This window comes from Bos taurus, chromosome 1 (genome assembly GCF_002263795.3).
Source record: "Bos taurus isolate L1 Dominette 01449 registration number 42190680 breed Hereford chromosome 1, ARS-UCD2.0, whole genome shotgun sequence".
NCBI classification, from domain to species: Eukaryota; Metazoa; Chordata; class Mammalia; order Artiodactyla; family Bovidae; genus Bos; species Bos taurus.
The window spans coordinates 3,618,599-3,638,690 of NC_037328.1; the positions used below are offsets into that span (position 1 = coordinate 3,618,599).

General features: G+C 51.2%; 1 protein-coding gene across 1 annotated transcript in view; it reads right to left on the reverse strand.

Annotated features, from left to right (window-relative positions):
- The window catches only part of HUNK (hormonally up-regulated Neu-associated kinase), a 131,263-nt gene extending 119,622 nt beyond the window's left edge, over positions 1-11,641 (reverse strand). The window contains exon 1 of the mRNA XM_002684590.4: positions 10,566-11,641. Within this exon, the coding sequence (XP_002684636.2) occupies positions 10,566-10,829 (264 nt within the window). The 5' untranslated portion in view covers positions 10,830-11,641. The remainder of the gene's footprint in view (positions 1-10,565) is intronic.
- Positions 11,642-20,092: the final 8,451 nt, after the last annotated feature.

The following is a 20,092-nucleotide window of genomic DNA, read 5'->3' on the forward strand; positions in this document are numbered from 1 at the left end:
ACCTCAAAGCTCAGCTATGGTCCCTTGCTAGTTAGTGGAATCCAGGGAACCACTGCGAGAACTACCAAGAAACTAAGACAAAGAGGAAACAGGGAGCAAGCAAGATGGGTCAGGCTTCAAAATACATCAAAAAGAGGATTCAAAATACATGAAAGAGGACTGATTGCCTTAATACATAGAAGTGCTTATAAATCAGGAAGAGAAAGACCAACAACCCAAGGGAAAATGGTGAATGGTCACGAACAATGAACAGAGATGAAATGCAAATTGTTGTTGGACATATGAAATATGTTCAACTCACAAATATGATAAACTACACATAGTACAAGATATTAAGTTTAACCAACTAGATTGGCAAAGATCAAAAAGTCTGACAGTATCTTATACTGATAAAAATCTGGAGAGATGTCCCCACACCAGGTTGATGAGAGTATAAACTAGGACAACTTCCTTGGCAGGCAATTTGGCAAGACTCATCAACAGTTTAAACAGTCATATCCTTGGGGATTCCCTGGCAGTCCAGTGGTTAGGACTCAGTGGGCACTGTCATTACCAGGGCCAGGGTTTGATCCCTGGTCGGGGAACTAAAACCCTGAAAGCCACACAGTGCGGCCAAAAAAAAAGAAAATCAGACATACCCTTTCACCTAGAACTAGGAATTTAAACCTCAGATATACTTGAACATTTACAAGATGATACATAGGCACAGATATGTACTACACCACAATTTGGAGATACAGCAAGTCCCCTACATACGAACCTTCAAGCTGTGAACTTTCAAAGATGCAACTGGGCAACCACACATCCAATCACGCAAGTAAGTTCACGTGTCTGGTGTACATTGTCACGCGCCTGCATCCTCTACAAATGGTTGTGCTTTTGTGTACTTCACTGTACAGCACTGTATAGAGTCCAGTCGCTCAGTATCTTTATTTCAAGCTCAGAGCCTCTGCCATCAACTGGAGTGACACTGCAGCTTGCCCTTCACCTCCTATTGCTAACAATCCTTCCGCTCTACCATCTCCCACCTCTAGTCAGTAACGCTTCTTGCCTGTTCACGAGACGCCATCCCGTGCATGTCAGCTGTGGTACTGTGCTACACTTTTCAAGGCACTGTGAGACTAAAAAGGTTTTCTTTACTTTTGTGTTTGTTTTTATGTATTCTTTGTGTGAAAAGTATTATACACCTATTACAGCACAGTACTCTATAACTGATTGCACTAGTTGGCTACCTAGGCTAACTTTGTTGGATTTCCAAACAAACTGGACTTACTCTCAGAATGTGCTCTCAGAACAGAACTCAATTCATATGTAGGGGATTTACTGTAACAAAAAAATCATATGCAACCTAAATGCCCATTCTTTAATTGTGCTTAATTCGTTAACTAATGTCCATTGACTTCCTCATCAAGGAATGGCTAAATAAATATGGTACCTCCATGTACTGAATGGGCTTCCATGGTGGCATAGTGGTAAAGAATCCTTCTGCCAGTGCAGGAGATGCAGTTTTGATCCCTGGTCTGGGAAGATCCCCTGGGGAAGGAAATGGCTACCCACTCCAGTATTCTTGCCTGGAAAAACCCATGGACAGAAGAGCCTGGCGGGCTATTGTCCATGGGGTTGAAAAAAATCGGACACGGCTTAGCAACCGAACAACAACAGCATGTACTAAATACCACGCAGTAATTAAAAAGAGTAAGACAATTCTTTAGTAAATTTGGGGAAAGGATGTTCGAGACATACTGCTAAGTGAAAAAAGCAACACACTGAACAGCAAGTATGGTGTAAAAATATCTCTTCCTATATCTATCCATTTACAAATGTATGCGTATAGAATATCAAATGTATGCACACTTGGATGCAGATGGAGTAAGTGTGGAAGGAGACACAGGAAGCCAGAAGCGGGATTGCCTCCGGGGAGAGGAACCCAACAAACACCCAGGCACCCAGGTAGAGGCAGAATTACCTCTCGCTGCACCCTCTCTGGAAACCTTTCCATTTAAGACCACGTGTCTGTATCACCCATTCCAGACTTTAACCAAATGACTCTTAAAACATAAACACATACAAGTGATTAAAAACCAAAAAGGATTCAGTAAGTAGAAACCGCATAGTTAGGGAGGGCAGAGAAGGCAATGGCACCCCACTCCAGTACTCTTGCCTGGAAAATCCCATGGACGGAGGAGCTTGGTGGGCTGCAGTCCATGGGGTCGCTAAGAGTCGGACACAACTGAACGACTTCACTTTCACTTTTCACTTTCATGCATTGGAGAAGGAAATGGCAACCCACTCCAGTGTTCTTGCCTGAAGAATCCCAGGAACAGGGGAGCCTGGTGGGCTGCCGTCTATGGGGTCGCACAGAGTCAGACACAACTGAAGCGACTTAGCAGCAGCAGCAGCTAGGGAGGGCAGAGCCAGTTCAGTGGAGGTGGTAACAGGATGTTAGGAGATGGCGCTCACCTAGCAACCCTTCTGTCACCCAAATGTCCCAAACCAGGACTCAGAGAACTATCCAGTTCCCCACAACTCAGGAGTGATCAAAAGGGAGGGTCTCTCCCACTGTCTCTTGATTAGACCCACTGGCGGACAAGTTAGCCCAACTCTGTGGCCATGACATCCTCAAGAGAAAATACATAGAATGTATAACTGTATCTCAAAAGCACCCACAAACACAACAGAGAGCCCTGGGCATCCTAGTGAAAAGAAACATGATGCCGGAATATTCCCACGATGATGCTCGGTGTTGGGAACTAGCCTCTGTGAGCTGTTCCCTCATTCCAGAGGAGGCTAGCTCCACACTAGGTGGGCAAGGTGACGCAGGGAGCCCCCCACTCCGTTTATGGAACTGGCCTGGATTCAGATCAAGACCCTGAACTCTGGCCCGTCTCCCACAGGAAACCGTGGACACCTGGCCCCGCTGCCTCGCTTCCCCTTCTGGGCCAAGAACTTCCTCCGCAGCTGCTGAACTCTGCTGCGAGCTCGCCCCAGAAACTGCCCTTGGCGAGTGTCCAAGGCCACGCCCCTCTCCAGGGCCGCTCCCAGCCAATGATCTTCCAGGGCCCTTCCCCCCAACCCGGACCCCTCCCTAGATATAAAGATATAAGGACCTAAAGCCTCCAGTTTGGACATCTCAGCTCCTGGAGAACAGCATGGCGTGGGTGGAGGACTTCAGCTGGGGCTGCATCAGGGTCCAAGGCTGCCTGACTTCTCCCCCCGCCTCCCCTCACCTCTCCTCCTCTCACAGTGCTGATATACACCAAGCCCACAAGACCACACTCCTTCCTTCCCAAGGTCTGCTTCCCAGGAAGTCACCTACAATCCAGTCCTCATCATCTAAGAAGCTGTTGCGGGTTGAACTGTGCCCCGCAGAGAGATGCGTAGGTCCCACCCACCCTTGGCACCTGTGAATATGGCCTTATGAGAAATGGGATCTTTGCAGATGTCATCAAGGCGAGCTCCTACTAGTTTACGGTGGACCCTAAATCCATTTGGACTGGCTTCCCTTGTGGCTCAGACAGTAAAGAATCTGCCTGCAATGTGGTCCATGAGGTCGCAAAGAGTTGGATACAACTGAGTGACTGAACTGAACTGCAATGCCGAAGACCTGGGTTCAACCCCTAGGTCCAGAAGATGCCCTGGAGAAGGAAATGGCTACCCACTCCAGTATTCTTGCCTGGAGAATCCCATGGACAGAGGAGCCTGGCAGGGGCTTGCAAAGAGTCAGACGCAACTGAGTGACTGACACTTTTACTACTTTTCTAAATCGCATGGCTGGTGTCCTTATAAGGAGAGGGAGATTTGGAGACAGAGAAGACTCACAGGGGATAGAAGGACTTGTGAGGACAGAGGCAGACGCTGGGGTGCTGCAGCCCCAAGCCCAGACACGCCAGGGATGGTTGGCAAGTACCAGAACCTCCCCTAAAGCTTTCAGAGGTTCACCCACACCTTGATTTTGGACTCTGGGCTTCCAGAAGTCTAAGAAAATAAAATTTTATTGTTTTAAGTCCCCCAGTTTGTGGTCATTTTTTAAAAGAAACTTCTTATTTTGTATTGCAAAAGGAGACAGGGGTGGCAGAGGAAGAGATGGTTGGACAGCATCACTGACTCAATGGACATGAGTGTGAGCAAACTCCAGGAGATGGCGGAAGACAGAGGAGCCTGGCGTGCTACAGTCCATGTCCAAAGAGTTGGACGTGACTTAGCAACTGAGCACCAGTAGCCAGTTAACAACATTCTGATAGCTTCAGGTGCACAGCAGAGCCACTCAGCCATATATACACATCTATCCATTCTCCCCCAAACTCCCCTCCCCTTTCGGTCATTTGTTAGGGCATCCAATGCGGAAAACGCAGGAGACGTGGGTTAGATCCCTGGATCGGGAAGATCCCCTGGAGGAGGGCATGGCAACCCACTCCAGTATTCATGCCTGGAGAATCCCACGGACAGAGCAGTCTGGTGCGCTACAGTCCACAGTGTCGCAAAGAGTTGGGACACGACTCAAACAACTTAGCATGTGCACACCCTGACAATAGAGAAGAGAAGGTCAGAGGAAAAAATCCACCCAGGCCAACCTCCTCATGGTCAACGCAGGTAAGGATACCCGAGAGGTGGTTCTTATTTGCTCAGGGTCACTTCAAGCATCTAATGAGAAAATGCATGGAAGACTCTGGATACGCCACAAAGCGCTCTACCGCTGAGCTGGCATTCAGGAGAAAGGAGGGGCGACAGCTCTCTCTGCCTTTGTAGAAGCCTCCGCCTCCTTGGGTACCGTTCAGGCCCCGTGGTTCACCCCTCTCCTGCCGGTCATCCTACCAGCCAGCAGCACTGCATCAGAGAACGTGAAATTCCATTCAGATCAGCACTTGAAAGCGGCCAGGGCCCAGGCTGAGTGGGGGAAGCGGTTTCGCCAGTTTGCTAAAAATAAGGCTCAGGGATTATCTATAGGTTTCAATTAGCCAAGAGAGCAAGCAGGTTGCTCGGTTACCATGAATAATCGAGATGGGGTGTATAGCCCGAGATAAATGATACCTCTTGCCCAGCCCACTTTTTCACAGAGGACACCCAGCCTGCCCCCTCTCAGGGCAGACAATGGGGGCCACTCCCCACACCTCCTGGGAGGAGAACCCCGGGCATGGATGACCACCATGTGGCCCTGGAACAACCTCCAGTGTGCACACCGCTGTAGTTGAGCCCAGCCTGTAGCAATGACTCCACACACCCACAGAGAAAATTTCAGGTTGTGCTCCTCTTCACGGGCATGGTTCAGCACTGTTGTGCTGACTCAAAGCGCCCTTTGAAGTCCTTGGGACTTGAGGATCAATGAACACTGAGAAGCGAGCCCTACGTGCCAATTTCCATCATTCACAAGGACTTCAAAAAGATGAGGCAGGGCAGGAAGTTCAAAAAAGACTGTGCCTTCGAACTGCAGCATGCAATCTCCGAAATTATAGGCACAGCCTTATCACACTCGACTCTTGGAGCAGGTGCTTTTTGCCCGATGCCTCTCACTTGCCAAGAAATCCCTGCTGAGGGTTAATAGGAATATCCAGTTCCTTAAGCATTTCTTGTGCCTCAGAGCTATTACCCCTAAATTTCTAGCACTTAAAAAAAAAAAAACTACAGGATTTAGCACCTGTTTGTCTCCGAAATACTTGCTAAAAACAGATCTGCCAAAAGGCCACCTCTAAAATTAGTCATATTTCCTGCTCTGAAAAACATAGTAAATTCTATTTTTAGTAACTCCTTCACTCCAGGTACCTGGAGCTATTATGCTCGGGCATAATTATTGGCAACTTCCTAAGCAGGCAACCCTTATTTTTAGCCCCAAAATAGCTCCAATGAAAATGATTAACAGGCTTTAAAAAAAAAACTAAGGCTTAGAACAAGGTATTAAGCATCTTAACCAATCATTTTACGTACCTAACTTCACAGAGACTTAATCACCAAAAAAAGTAATTGCGGCAATAACTATTTTCCCCTTCCTGCAGTTTTGCCTGTCGGTGAAAACAGCTCTATACCTGAAGGCACCTAGGCTCATCCCTGTCAGCCTCTCCAACTACACTTTCTTCATGTTTTAAATGTGATAACCTTGGGCCTTCCTGGTGGCCCAGCGGTTAAGGATCCACCTGCCAATGCAGGGGACCCGGGTTCAATCCCTGGTCCGGGAAGATCCTGCAAGTCGCTAGGCAACTGAGCCAGTGAGGCAGAACTACTGAGCCCATGCTCTAGAGCCCATGTCACACTACTGCACTCATGTGCTGTGACGACTGACGTCTGTGCACCCTCGACCCCGTGCTCTGCAACAAGAGAAGCCACGGCAATGAGAAGTCCGTGCGCCGCAACAAAGAGCAGCCCTGCAGCAACAAAGACCCAGTGCAGCCATAGATAGAGAAACAAATACTTTTGAAAAATTAAGTACCAAAACCTATCAAGTGCCAGAGACTCTGCATTGCCCAGGTATTGGGGACCAGCATTAGAGGCTGTGAGCACACCTCCCTTCTGGGACTTTACAAGTTATCACTTCATACTCCCGCACGGCAACTTCATTCTTTGTCTCAAAGCCACTGAGAATCCTTTTCAAAGTCTGATCCTGTCATCATTTTTTTTTCCTCGTCTAATCATCAACTTAGTCAAAGACAAGACTCAGAATGTGCTGGTTAAAGAGTTTCACATGATCTAGTGAATGATTTATTTTTAAAGCCACGTTAAGGCAGGCTGTACCACCTGAAAGCTCCTAGAGGACGAAGTGAGGCCCTGCCCAAAGCCGTCGGTTTTTTTCAAGCAGTAAAAGGGCCAACCGGATTCAAATGACTCTCAAACAACTTTGGAAAGAGGTATGCAAAAGAAAAGCCAGGGCCGGGGGAGAGGGGGCGGGGATACTGTCCTGCAGGCAGTGATGGGAAAAGGTGCCTCTTGATAAGATAGGATTGGATGAAAGTCAGGGAAAAGTGTCTCGTTTTTCAACCTGATTCAGAGAGTAATTCGCAGCATGCCATGGAGCATGGCACCCAAAGCTTTTTGGAAACATGCACAAGTCAAAATGCAACGCACACCAAGTGCCCTAAACCAGTGATACTCTGGATTTTGGCATAAATCACCCAAAATAACGTGCCCAGTTTGAGACCGCAACTGCGGGCATGGGGCGCCTCCTCTTCTTCCTTTTCTCCACCCACCTTTGCAGATTTTTCCTGAACTGATTCCTCAGGACAGGTTGCCCTGGATCCTTACACTCTGGGGGTGCTGTGGGGGGCAGGGGCGGGGCAGAATGCATCGATTCCCCCAGACACACATCTTAGTATAGCATTCATGACTTCGTGTGTGGTCTGTGGTCTGTGTCCTCTCAAAAAGAAAGGAAAAAAGAAAAGTGAAGAGCTTTCTCCGAAAAGTACGCACCTCCCCAAAGGGGGAATTATTGAGAGGAGCGGGCCTCCTGGGACACTCACATCACCCACTCTGGGGACATTTCATTTCCCTTCCTCCAAGTCCTGTCACCTCCAGTTGTCCCCTGGCTTGGCTCTCAGGAGTAACCACTTTCTGGGTAAAATCTCTATTAATAGGTCACCTTTTAAAGAGACGTGGAAGGCTGCAAATTGTGTGAGGTTGATTTCACCTTTGTTTTGTTCTTAGTAAGACAGGATCCAGCATATGAGTGGGGCTGGGGACTCATCAACTCAGCAGTCCTTCCTAGTTAGAGTCATCTACACACACACACACACACACACACACACACACACACAAGGTAAAGTCATACACACACACACACACACACACACATTTTAATCTCTGCAATCTGCCAAAACCCCAAATCTATTAGTTAAGCATTAAGGCATTATTAGGAGAAGGCAATGGCAACTCACTCCAGTACTCTTGCCTGGAAAATCCCATGGACGGAGGGGCCTGGTAGGCTGCAGTCCATGGGGTCTCGAAGAGTTGGACACAACTGAGCGACTTCACTTTAACTTTTCACTTTCATGCATTGGAGAAGGAAATGGCAACCGACTCCAGTGTTCTTGCCTGGAGAATCCCAGGGACGGCAGAGCCTGGTGGGCTGCCGTCTATGGGGTCGCACAGAGTTTCACACGACTAAAGCGACTTAGCAGCATCAGCAGCAAGGCGTTATTGGATCTGTGAGATACAAGCTATGAATGACACCCATCGTTTCTTTAAAGCTGGCCATTAAGTGAACTAAAATCCAGACTTCTCAGGAGGCTTGCAGTCCCGGAGCCCCCGATTCTCCCGGCTGAAGTAGGGCACACATCAGAAATATCTCCCACTGTCCTCCACCACTCTAAGATCCACCTTCCTTAACTAGATTCAATCAGTTAGTCCAGCGCAATAATTTTACGTCCAATTAATTGGTCCTCCCCTTGCGGAGAGGAAGTGAAATGCAGCGTTTGAAAAAGACAAGATGAGAAAAACGGGCGTGAGCCCCTAAGGGGTGCGAGGGGTGGGGGGGGGGGGGGCGGAATCCTCACTGGACTCCATCCGGGCAGGAATTCCTCGCATTCCAGAGTGCCTGGGGCCCAGCCCTGAGCTCCAGAACCGCAGCACCCGGCTAGGGACTGAGTTCGGAGTGCAACCCCGGGCCGTTCAGCCAAGGCACACAGCCTGATGTTAGGGAGGGAAAGGGCAGCGGCGAGGAGCCGAGCCACAGGAGAGAATAAGGCAGCCCGAACAAGCTAAGCGGCCGGGCAGGGGGAGCGCGCGCGCGCCTAAACGTTGCCCATTATGCTGTGAGCAGAGCACCTCGTCTCTTTCTGCTAAGTTTCAAAGAGGAAATGGACGTAACCAGACTGATTGCTCTACATTTCGAGTGAAAAGAAAGTTCTATTACCAGTGCCTGGCACTCGGAAGTGAGCGCTCTGTAATTAGCGAGCCGGATCCGCGGGCATCCCCGCCTTCTCCCAGACGCGATGGGTTAAGTTCCCAGCCCACTGCGAACCCAGGAGTAAGCGGCACTGCCGCTCACTTTGGACTAGAAGGAGGTTTGGAGGGGTTTTCTTCTTCTTCTTGAAAGAGCCCCTCCATTCAGTGAGTTCCTCTCCCAAACACTCCCCCTTGTGCATGGAAATTGAAGCCAGAGGCACTTTGAAAAGTACTCACTGCTAACCCCACTTACCCGAAACAAAGGGGCACACCACCTCGAGAGACTGTAGGAAGGGAACAAGTGACAAGGGCGATGAAGACCTGCAGTCACATGCCAGGGGTTCCAGCACACACGAGGGAACTGGCAAGAGAGGTTAAAGCCAGGAGAAGCTGGGGGTCAGAGGGCAGGGCAGTTCGCCCTGGGGTCAGAGGGCCCACAGCAGTGGGTCTGGGATCCCCAGGCTGGCAGAGGATCCCAGGGCAGAGAGTGGCTGGGCAGGTGGGAAGCCCGGAGCCTCCCTGCCTTTCCCAAACTGCTGGCGTCTCTCTCTCTGAATGGGCCACCAAAGGGAGTTGCTACCCACCCGACCTGGGCTGAGCAAGCCCCAGCCTGCGGTGGGGATGGGGGGAGCCTTGAGTCTGAGATGACCATGAAGCTCCAGCCTGAAGTGGCTCCAATCTTAGGGTAGCTCCCGGGCTAGCTTGCGCAGCATCTCAAAAGTAAGTCATCCTGTATTGAGTTTCTTCTCAGATCTAAGTGAACAGCTGAGGTCTAGCAGGGCCTTGCCTGACAAGGGCTCACACCCTGCTAACTTTCCAAGGGGCTGGAGGGGCTGCCCCTTCAGGTGTCTGGGGGACTTGGGGGCGGGAGGAGGTCTTCCTTTGCTTTCCTGGCTTCTAGAAGATAAGGTCTCTCCCAACATCTGAAGTCTGGGGGTATCAGTGCCAGTGGCTCCCACCCCAGCCGCGGGAGTGAGGAGGGAAAGAGGGGGTGGGATGTCTGGGGGTGCGGTGGGGGTGATCCAGGACGTAGGGGCGGGAAGGGTGGATGGTGGGAGGGGCGGCGTGTGAAAACCCTCCTGTGACCAGGTAAAACGTTCCCTAACTCCGCACCCCACAAGTGGGAATGTCCCTGGGGTCTCGGCCTTTCCCTACCTCCTCCCCAGAGCCCGCGAGGGGGATCAGCCTCTAAATTGGCCCCAAGGGCTGGCTAATCGGCTCTCCCACCTTCAACATCAGGGCCCACGCACTCCAGTCCTGGGTCCAGCTTCTCCACTGATCTTGCCGCCCCTATCGGCCCGAGAGCAGAGTGCCCCCCTCCCCGCACTGCACCCCAACCCCGCGCTGGTGTCCGCCAGGCGGCGCCCTTCGAGATGCAAAAAGGCTGCGGGCGGCTGGCTTCGCGGCGAAACCAGTCGCCCCCCACTCCCCCACCCCACCAGGGAAAGTGACTCCAGATCGCTCCTCTGGGAAATGCCAGTATCCCGGTCTGCGAGAGCTAGCACACGCGTTTGGCTCGACCCCGCGTTCAACCCGAGAAGAAAAGCAGGCGGAGCGTGGGGGTGCTGGGCCGGGGCTCCACAGCCAGACTCGCAGCGCAGGGCTCTCCGTAGGGTCCCCACCGCCCCTCCCGCCCCGATCTCCCATCCCGGGGCTGAGAGGCGGGGGGGATCCAGGGGCCAGAGCCCCGGGCGGCTCACCTTCTCTCCGGTCAGCACGTGCAGCCCCTCGCGCACCTTGGCGAAGGAGCCCTCGCCCAGCTTTCTGCTGCCGATGAGGTAGTTGCCCACGCGCTTGTGGTGCTGGAAGTCGCGGAGCCGCTCTCGGGGCACGCCGCTCACCCAGGCCGGCAGGAAACTTCCTTCGCAGGCGGCCGCCGGCCTGGCCGCGTCCTCGGCGCCGCCGCCGCCGCCCCCGGGCGCCGCCGGCTCGCCCAGGAGCCCGTCCGCCGCCGCCGCCGGCATCGCACCGCTCCGGTTCGGCTCCCGCGCTCGCGGCTCCTCCTCCTCTTCGGCCGGCTCCCCGGGCTCCTCCCGCCGCCGCCGCCGCCGCCGCAGCTGCCTTGGGCCCGGCCCCGCCCGGCCCGCCGCTCCCGCGCCCCTGGCCGCCGCCGAGCGCCGCGCGCAGACAATAGCGGCCGCCGGGGCCACGGGGTACCGGGGACCCGCCCCCCACCCACAAGAAGTTCTTCTACTGAGGCTCCTTGCGGAGACCCTGCCCCGAGTCCCGTCCAGGCGGCTAGTGACCGTCTCCTGGCTCGGGTGCGCAGGGAGCGCGCCGGCCGTGGAGGGGCGTTGGGGCGGTTGGGGGCGCGATCTGGTGCCGGGTCCCGGAGCCGAGATGTCTGGTCCCGGAGCCTGGGGCGCCTCGGCCGCCTCCGCCCTCGCCGCCACCAGCTGGCCCGCACGGACGCGGGTCCGGCTCGCTGGTTCCTAGCTGCGCGCCGGGCGGCCGCTCCCGCCCGAGAGCCGGCGCGCGCGGCGGGCTGCAGGCGCCCTCTGGAAGGCAGCAGAAGAAAGCCCCATTCAGTTTGAATTTGCAGAAATTTAATCCGGTCGCGGGCGGCGGGAACAGATGCGAGCTCCACTCCGCAGCGTGTGCACTTTCAAATCCCTCGTAGCCCCTCCTTCCCCGCGCGCAACAGCCAAACTCGACCCTCGCCGGAGAGGGGAGGGCCCTAGGAGGGGGGCGGCGGGGCCACCTGAGCTCCAGACTGGGGGGGACCCCGCGCGGCCTCTGAGACGCGCGCTCCCGGGCCGCCCAAGTCGGGCCGCCTCCGCTTGTGCCTCTCGCCCGGCTTCTGGGCTTGGGCTTTCTGGACCTTTCGGCGAAGAAATCCGCCACCAGCAGCCGCACCCACCCGGAGCAGGAGGAAAGGAAGGAGGCGCTCTCGAAGCCGGTGGACTGTGGTTTAAGTGCCCGGTATCCAGCCCCAGGCCCCGCACACAGTAGGACCCTCTGGACCCCGGATGGATGGATAGAGGGATGGGTGGATGGATGGAAGGATGGAGTGGCGAAAGCCTGGGCTCACACCAGGCGGGCACGCGGTGTTGGAGGAGGAGCAGCCGCAACAATAATAGTAGCAGCAGCAACGTAGGAATCAGGGCGTTTGCTCCCTCTGCTTGTACATTTACATCTTCGCTGCTTTCCATTGAAACGACGCCGGCGATTGCAGGACGCGGTGGACCAGCGCTCCCTGCTCCTGGAGGCTTTTGTTCTGAGGCGCCCGGACCCTGTTCATCTCTGGTAAACAAGTGCAGCCGCCCTGACTACTCTGATCCTCTCCGGGATCCCCAAAGTCTTCTCAAAGCAAAAATTAGGGCAGGGAGGTGGGGGTGGCGAGTGGAGGGCTGGTAGGGGGAGATACCCCCCTTTTGTATTACAAAATGCTACCTGTTGAGCAGCCAGATAAAAGGCGCCAGCGTTTAATGCGTACTTAACCCCCCGTCAGAGTTACAGCATCAGAGCTGAAAGGCAGGATTTGGTCCTAACCAAGTTCCTTTCACTACTAATTCCTTGGTAAACAATTATGGCACGATCCACGTCAGTGCTCTGAGACTGGGGCGGGGCAGGATGAGAAAGGGATGCTCGGCAGTCATTAATCCAGTGTCTCCGGGGCTTTCTGACCCAGAGAAACGCCTATTTTAAGTAGATCTCATTTCAAAAATGCTATAATCAGCTACTCACGGGTTATGACTGAGGTTGTTTTCCATCAGCCTTCTCGTCGTTCCCTTTTCCCAATATTAAAAATACACTTTAAAAATGTTTTTCTTGTTGTGCTTAAGGGGCTTCTTTACCACCACTCCACTCCCATAATTTCTGCAAGGCCAATGTAATCACAATAATGTCTCAGATTCAGTAATCAAATGTTAGGACAATGGAAGGCAGGGGAGAGAAAGGCTGTATGACCAGCACCGTGCCTGAAGAGTGAATGTTCAACAAACATCTCATGGATGACAAATACGGAGCTCACTTTGAGAGCGAAACCATTCTGCCTCTTCTTTCAGAGAAAGGTTTTAGAGTTTTCCCAATTAATAGCATGTGTATTAATAGAGTATTGCTGTTCAGTCACCAAGTCCTGCCTGACTGTTTGCCACTCCAAGGACTGCAGCATACCAGGGTCCCCTGTCCTTCACTATCTCCAGAGTTTGCTCAGACTCATGTCCATTGAGTTGGTGATGCCACCCAACCATCTCATCCTCTGCTGCCCTCTTCTCCTGCCTTCAATCTTTCCCAGCATTAGGGTCTTTTCCAATGAGTTGGCTCTTCGCATCAGGTGGCCAAAGTATCGGAGCTTCAGCTTCAGCATCAGTCCTTCCAGTGAATATTTAGGGTTGATTTTCTTTAGGATTGACTGGTTTGCTCTCCTTGCTGTCCAAGGGACTCTTAACTTTCTTTAAATTTTTGGCTAATTAGCTCTGTATGAAAATGTAGAAATTACTTTCTTATAATGTAAGGCAAATGTCAGAGACAGTTCATCAAAGTGTCTTTATGGAATAAAAAAAAAAAAGCTAGCTAATTCTTCCATACATGGTGGAAGACATTTACAATGAAATAGAGATTTTCTTTCCTTTTAATTATCCTCTTGGGGTGGAGGTCAGGAAAGGGGTGAAGAAGAGAGAAAATCCAAGCCCGTTAAATCTTTTTCAAGCCTGATGCCTGGGTTTGATTCAAGCTCACTGCTAACTCCATTAGCTGGGATGCATGCCAAAGAGAAGTCCAGATCCTACCCTTCCTGGGCTTCATAACTGGTGTTTGAACTACAGGTCCTGTTCTCTGAAATGGCCTTGTTTAAAAAGGAATAAACCCAGAAATCTCTTTATGTAGGACAGATGAGTACCCAAAACAATAGACTGCCCTCATATGAGACAGAAATGCAGAAAACACCTAGCTGAAAGCACAGTCCAGCACTGAAGACTCTCTACTGATTATCTCGAACTCTATTTCTTATCTGCCTGTGGGACCTCCCTGAGCACTACATTTCAGCTGCCTTCATCCGGATGGGGGTTTCTCACCTCTGCACCTTTGCCTCTGGCATGAACTTGCCCAGTCAGCTGCCCCAACCCCATTTCTAACCAACACAGACTTTGCTTCCCCATGAAGCCCTCCACCATCACTGAGCTGCAAGAGGCTAATCGCTCCTCCTTCTTTCTTATTCCATATCCCTCGTTCTTCCTAAGTCCTATATTGTTGTTGTTTTTTAGTCACTAAGTCATGTCCGACTCTTTTGCGACCCCATGGACTGTAGCCCACCAGGCTACTCTGTCCATGGGATTCTCCAGGCAAGAATACTGGAGTGGGTTGCCATTTCCTTCTCCAGAGGATCTTTCCAACCCAGGGATTGAACCTGTGTCTCCTGTACTGGAAGGTGTATTCTTTACCACTGAGCCACTGGGGAAGCCCCCCAAAGTCCTATGTTACTTCCTACTGAATGTCTTGCTTCTCTTTTAGACTCTTTGCAAATGGGAGCTCCCTTATTTTATATTATATTGATATTTGCCCTAGAGCATCTAGCACAGTGCCTGAGACATGGCCATTTCTCGGTATGTATTTATTGCATAAGTGAAAGCAATTGTTCATGGATTCTCAAATGAGTGGAGTTTCGTTGCTCCAGACAGCAAGATCCCCCTCTGTCCTGGGGGAAGACATTTCTAACAGCTTTCTAAAGCGTTGGTTGCCTATGGGTGGTCAACAAATATAATTGTCTTGTCAGAGTCGGACAATTCTCTTTGATGCATTAACCCTTTAAAAAAATTTTTACCAACGACAGTGGGCTGGAAAGCCGTGAAAAGCTTTCTCAGTTGACTTGTACCAGCTGCTTCCTTCCTCCCTGTCTCCTTCTCCATCTCCTCCCACCATATGGCTGGGAGACGGTCTGTGTGCTCCCATAGAACACCAGCTAGGAGACCCAGCTGGAAGCAGTCAAAGACAATTAGAAGTAATCAGGCTGGCATGGCCAGGAAATGAAAGTTGGCTGGAGGGAGTTAGGCTGGCAGAGCCGGCTGGTGACTGGAGAGGGAAAGCGAAGACAGCAGGCACGAAGAAACTTTGCCTGGAAGACAATTCTCTGAGCACTACCCCTTGATCCTCCCCAAAGAAAGCTGTCGGTTAATCAGAGGCAGGACTCGAACTCATGGTCCCCAGAGTTCATGTCCACCGTGATCTTGTCACAGCACAGAGGCTGAGGAAGGCGGGGTCCCCTCCGCTAGGGTGGGGAGGCAACTTCGGCTGGCTCTGGAGAGCGGACCGCGTGCAGCACCTAGCAGTGAACTCCTTGTCTGAAAGTGAGTCGTGACTCACTGTCTCCCCGTGCCCCAGTCTCCTCCATCTATAAAACTGGGGTATTGAGGAAGCGTGAGGATTCAGCGAGATGATGCACACAGAGCATTCAGCCCAGAGGCTGGCACTGAGAAGCACCTGGTAAATTTTAGCTCTCACCCCTTCAGTCAATACTGGCATCATCACCACACTTGGAGAAGTCACTCCAGAATGCCACACACACAACTGCCCTTATCACAGAGGAAGCCAAAGCATTTCCTCCAGTTTGGATCACTTCCCTAAGTCCAGAGTCCTGTGACCAACCACCTTCTTCTCCACCAGGCTGTCTGAAAGGATCTCGGACTTACACTGGGCTCAGTGCACACACACACACACCACCCTACTCCTATCCTAGGGCTTCACCCAAATTCGCCCCAAAATTTAAGAGTCATCCTCTGCTTTCTCTCCTTCCTGGGTCTCATATCCAGTCCCTCAGCAAATGTCAGTTCCGTTCAGTTCAGTCACTCAGTCGTGTCCAACTCTTTGTGACCCCATGGACTGCAGCACGCCAGGCCTCCCTGCTGCTGCTGCTAAGTCACTTCAGTCCTCCCTGTCCATCACCAATTCCCAGAGTTGACTCAAACTCATATCCATTGAGTCGGTGATGTCATCCAACCATCTCATCCTCTGTTGTCCCTTTCTCCTCCCAAATTCAATCTTTCCCAGCATCAGGGTCTTTTTTAGTGAGTCACTTCTTCGCATCAGGTGGCCAAAGTATTGGAGCTTCAGCTTCAGCATCAGTCCTTCCAATGAATATTCAGGACTGATTTCCTTTAGGATGGACTGGTTGGATCTCCTTTCAGTCCAAGGGACTCTCGAGAGTCTTCTCCAACACCACAGTTCAAAAGCATCAATTCTTCGGTGCTCAGCTTTCTTTATAGTCCAACTCTCACATCCATACATGACTACTATGGTTTTTCCAGTAGTCATGTATGGATGTGAGAGCTGGACTATACAAATGTCATGGGTTTTATTTTCACAACCCACCCACGTTTGACCAGAGCTCATCACCTTCACCTCTGTCACCCTCTTCAAGCTAGCCACCAGGCTCTCTCTCATCCTAATCCATGTCTTAAAGGAAGTCAGCCCTGAGTATTCATTGGAAGGACTGATGCTGAAGCTGAAGTTCTAATACTTTGGCCACCAGATGCAAAGAGCCGACTCATTGGAAAAGACCCTGATGCTGGAAAAGACGAAGGGCAAAAGGAGAAGGGGACTGCAAACCATGAAATGGTTAGATAGCATCACCATGGACTCCATGGACATGAGTGTGAGCAAACCCAGGAGACAGTGAAGGACAGGGGAGCCTTGCGTGCTGCAGTCCATGGGGTCACAAAGAATCGGACACAACTTAGCGACTGAACAATAACAACAGTTTAAGGTTTGGTCCCTTCCTCCAAATTCCAGAGGGAGGCTATTGAGAAGGAATGCAAGTTAAAGTGTTTTCTAGAAAGAGGCCCTCTCACCTCCTCCTCCACCGACCATTTCTCCTTGCTTGCGTTTCTCATTGTCGGTCAACACCAACAACATCCTCACCAGCAACGTCCCTGTGGACCACGAAGCCCTTCCCCTTCTGTGACCCCTCCCATTACTTCTCCGACCTCACCTCCCCTTTTCACTCCAGTGAAGCCACACCAGGCTGCCTGTTGCTCCCACACGTACCAGGCTTACTCCTGCAGCGGGCCCTTTAACTTATGCATTCCCTAAAAAAACTTCCTCCCAAATACCTGCTTCTTCGGGTCTTGGTTCAAATGTCACCCCCTCTGTGAGCCTGGGTCTGACCCCTTCGTTTACAATGCAGACCTCCCCCAGACTCTCACCTCCCCAACTCCCTCTTCCTGTTCTCTGCTTGATTTTCCTTCCTGGCACTTAACACCACCGACAAATCATGCATTTTCCTTATTTACTTTGTTTACTCTGTCTCCTTTCCTAGAATGGAGGCTCCATGAGGGCTGGGACTTTAGTTCAGGGCTCTCGGCCTGGAGCCAGGCGTACAGGAAGTACTCAATACACATCTGTCCTGATTGAATGAATTTGTAATTCACAGGTTCTCCCACAGCCAAAGAGGGGACCGTGATACACGAGAAAGCAGAAAAAAAGAAACACAGCGAAACTGAGTTCCGCTAGAGAAAGCATACATCATCAAGACAGATTTGAAAGAAAAAAAAAAGAATCAATAACCATGCCACAAAGATAAACCTCTGAGCAAGCTCATTTGTAGTGTGTCAGGAAGGGAAAGGCTATTATTAGCACTAAGGTTGGAAATTGATGACCTCCATTATGGGTGCTAACCCTTGTCTGGTTCTTGCTGGTGACTGGGCGGCACCCGGCAGCATCCTCGGGTCTGCAGTGACCCCTGAGTGAGCACACAAAGTGGAGCAGCTCTAGAATGTGAGTGCTAGGCAGAGGGTCAGAAAGGAAGGACACTGGAGAACTGAGTCCACTCATCCGTTGCAGGTCGGGCACACAGGCAGGCTGACTGCACAAGCCTGCCCTGGGCGGTCCAGTGGCCGGACTCAGACAAAAGAGAGTCAGGCGCCGCCTGCTGGCGGCTGGGCTCTGATTTCCCTCCACTCAACTGCCCAAGGAGCCACAGACAGAATACCAGTCTGGAAACCAGAATCGACCCTCACCTGCCCGTTCGGTGACCCTGAGTAGGGCATCTACTATCTCTGACTTCACTTCTGCTGCTGCTAAGTCACTTCAGTCGTGTCCGACTCTGTGCGACCCCATAGACGGCAGCCCACCAGGCTCCCCTGTCCCTGGGATTCTCCAGGCAAGAACACTGGAGTGGGTTGCCATTTCCTTCTCCAATGCATGAAAGTGAAAAGTGAAAGTGAAGTCGCTCAGTTGTGTCTGACTCTTAGCGACCCCATGGACTGCAGCCTACTAGGCTCCTCCATCCATGGGAGTTTCCAGGCAAGAGTACTGGAGTGGGGTGCCATTGCCTTCTCCAGATAAAATGAAGCAAATTGGCGTGAATGTGCCTCTCTTAAATGGAAGCTACTTTGGTCATTGGTGTCTTAAGCCAAAACGCAAAGTGTCTGGGGCATACATTCTCGTGGTTGTTCAGTCTCTAAGTCAGGTCTGACTCTCTGGCGATCCTGTGGACTGTAGCCCGCCAGGTTCTTCTGTCCATGGGATTCTCCAGGCAAGAATACTGGAGTGGTTTGCCATTTCCTTCTCTAGGGAAACTTTCAGACCCAGGGATCAAATCCAAGTCTCCTGAATTGGCAGGCAGATTCTTTACCACTAAGCCACCGGGGAAGCCCTGGGTATACATTGTATGTATTAGCTACTCAGTCGTGTCCAACACTTTGTGACTCCATGGACAACTCCATGGTTGCCATTCCCTTCTCAAGGGGATCTTCCCAACCCAGGAATCGAACCTGGGTCTCCTACATTGCAGGCAGATTCTTTACCATCTGAGCCACCAGGGATATACTTTCGAAAACAATAAATTTAAAATAAAATGGAAAGTGAATGGTTGAAAAGATGTGGTTATTCAGAGCCTCTTCCTTTCAAGGCAGAGGCTTTCTGGGGAGTACTGACATGGGTAGAGACATCTTCATTTGTGCCTACGGTCGTAAGTCCATCCACATACCCCACCTCAGGCCTCCTTGAACGATGACCTTCCAATGTTTCTCCTTCCAGTAATGTTAATCGCTCAGTATCCGAATCTTTGTGACCCCATGGACTGTAGCCTGACAGGTTCCGCTGTCCATGGGATTCTCCAAGCAAGAATACTGGAGTGGATTGCCGTTCCCTTCTCCAGAGACCCCTCATCAGCTGACAAGCCATCTGTTACTGCTGATGAGTCTATGTGTAGAGATAGGAGATAGATGGTTGACATATGTTTTCCATCTAGACCAGCAGATGACCAGATACACCACTGAAGCTCCACCCATTAGAAGGAAGGCCAATCCTGGGGACAGTCATAGCGAATTACTGTGTTTTTGGCTTGTAACCATACATACCAACCAACACCCAAGCTTGTCCTTTTTCCTCCTCCATCAGTGAGCCACCAGATCCCCCTTCCAAATGTGGCCACAGACATGAGCTGACGGAAGGTTGCAGATTCCACAATGGTATAGTTATGGAGATCTGAGCTGCCGCTTGTATAGCTTGCTTGGTCCTCAGGCCCTGGTTATGCTCCATCCCAGAAGACTTCACTGGGGATGGCTGGTCCAAGTCCAAGAGCCATGGATGGGAAGTTCCTTCTGGCTGTTGGCAGGAGGCCCCAGTGCCTTGCCCTATAGACTTCTCCAAATAGTTTGACTATCCTCATGACAAGGCTTCCTCTCAGTGCAGTAACCTGTAAGAGAAAGCAAGGCAGAAGCCTCAATAACTTCTCTTTCAAGAATTTTATTGAGTTTTAATAGACACTGAGAACTTTTGTATACTTAAGGAATACAACTGGATAGTTTGATATGTGTACATATTGCAAAATAGTCACAATAATCAAGTCAATAAATATATCCGTCTCCTCACATTCAGTTCAGTTTAGTTGCTCAGTCATGTCCAACTCTTTGTGACCCCATGGACTGCAGCATGCCAGGCCTCCCTGTCCATCACCCACTCCCAGAGTTTACTCAAACTCATGTCCATTGAGTTGGTGATGGCACTCAACCATCTCGTCCTCTGTCGTCCCCTTCTCCTCCCGCCTTCAATCTTTCCCAGCATCAGGGTCTTTTCCAAAGAGTCAGCTCTTCACATCAGGTGGCCAAATATTGGAGTTTTAGTTTCAACATCAGTCCTTCCAATGAACACCCAGGACTGATCTCCTTTAGGATGGACTGGTTGGATCTCCTTGCTGTCCAAGGGACTCTCAAGAGTTTTCTCCAACACCACAGTTCAAAAGCATCAATTTTTCAGTGCTCAGCTTTCTTTATAGTCCAACTCTCACATC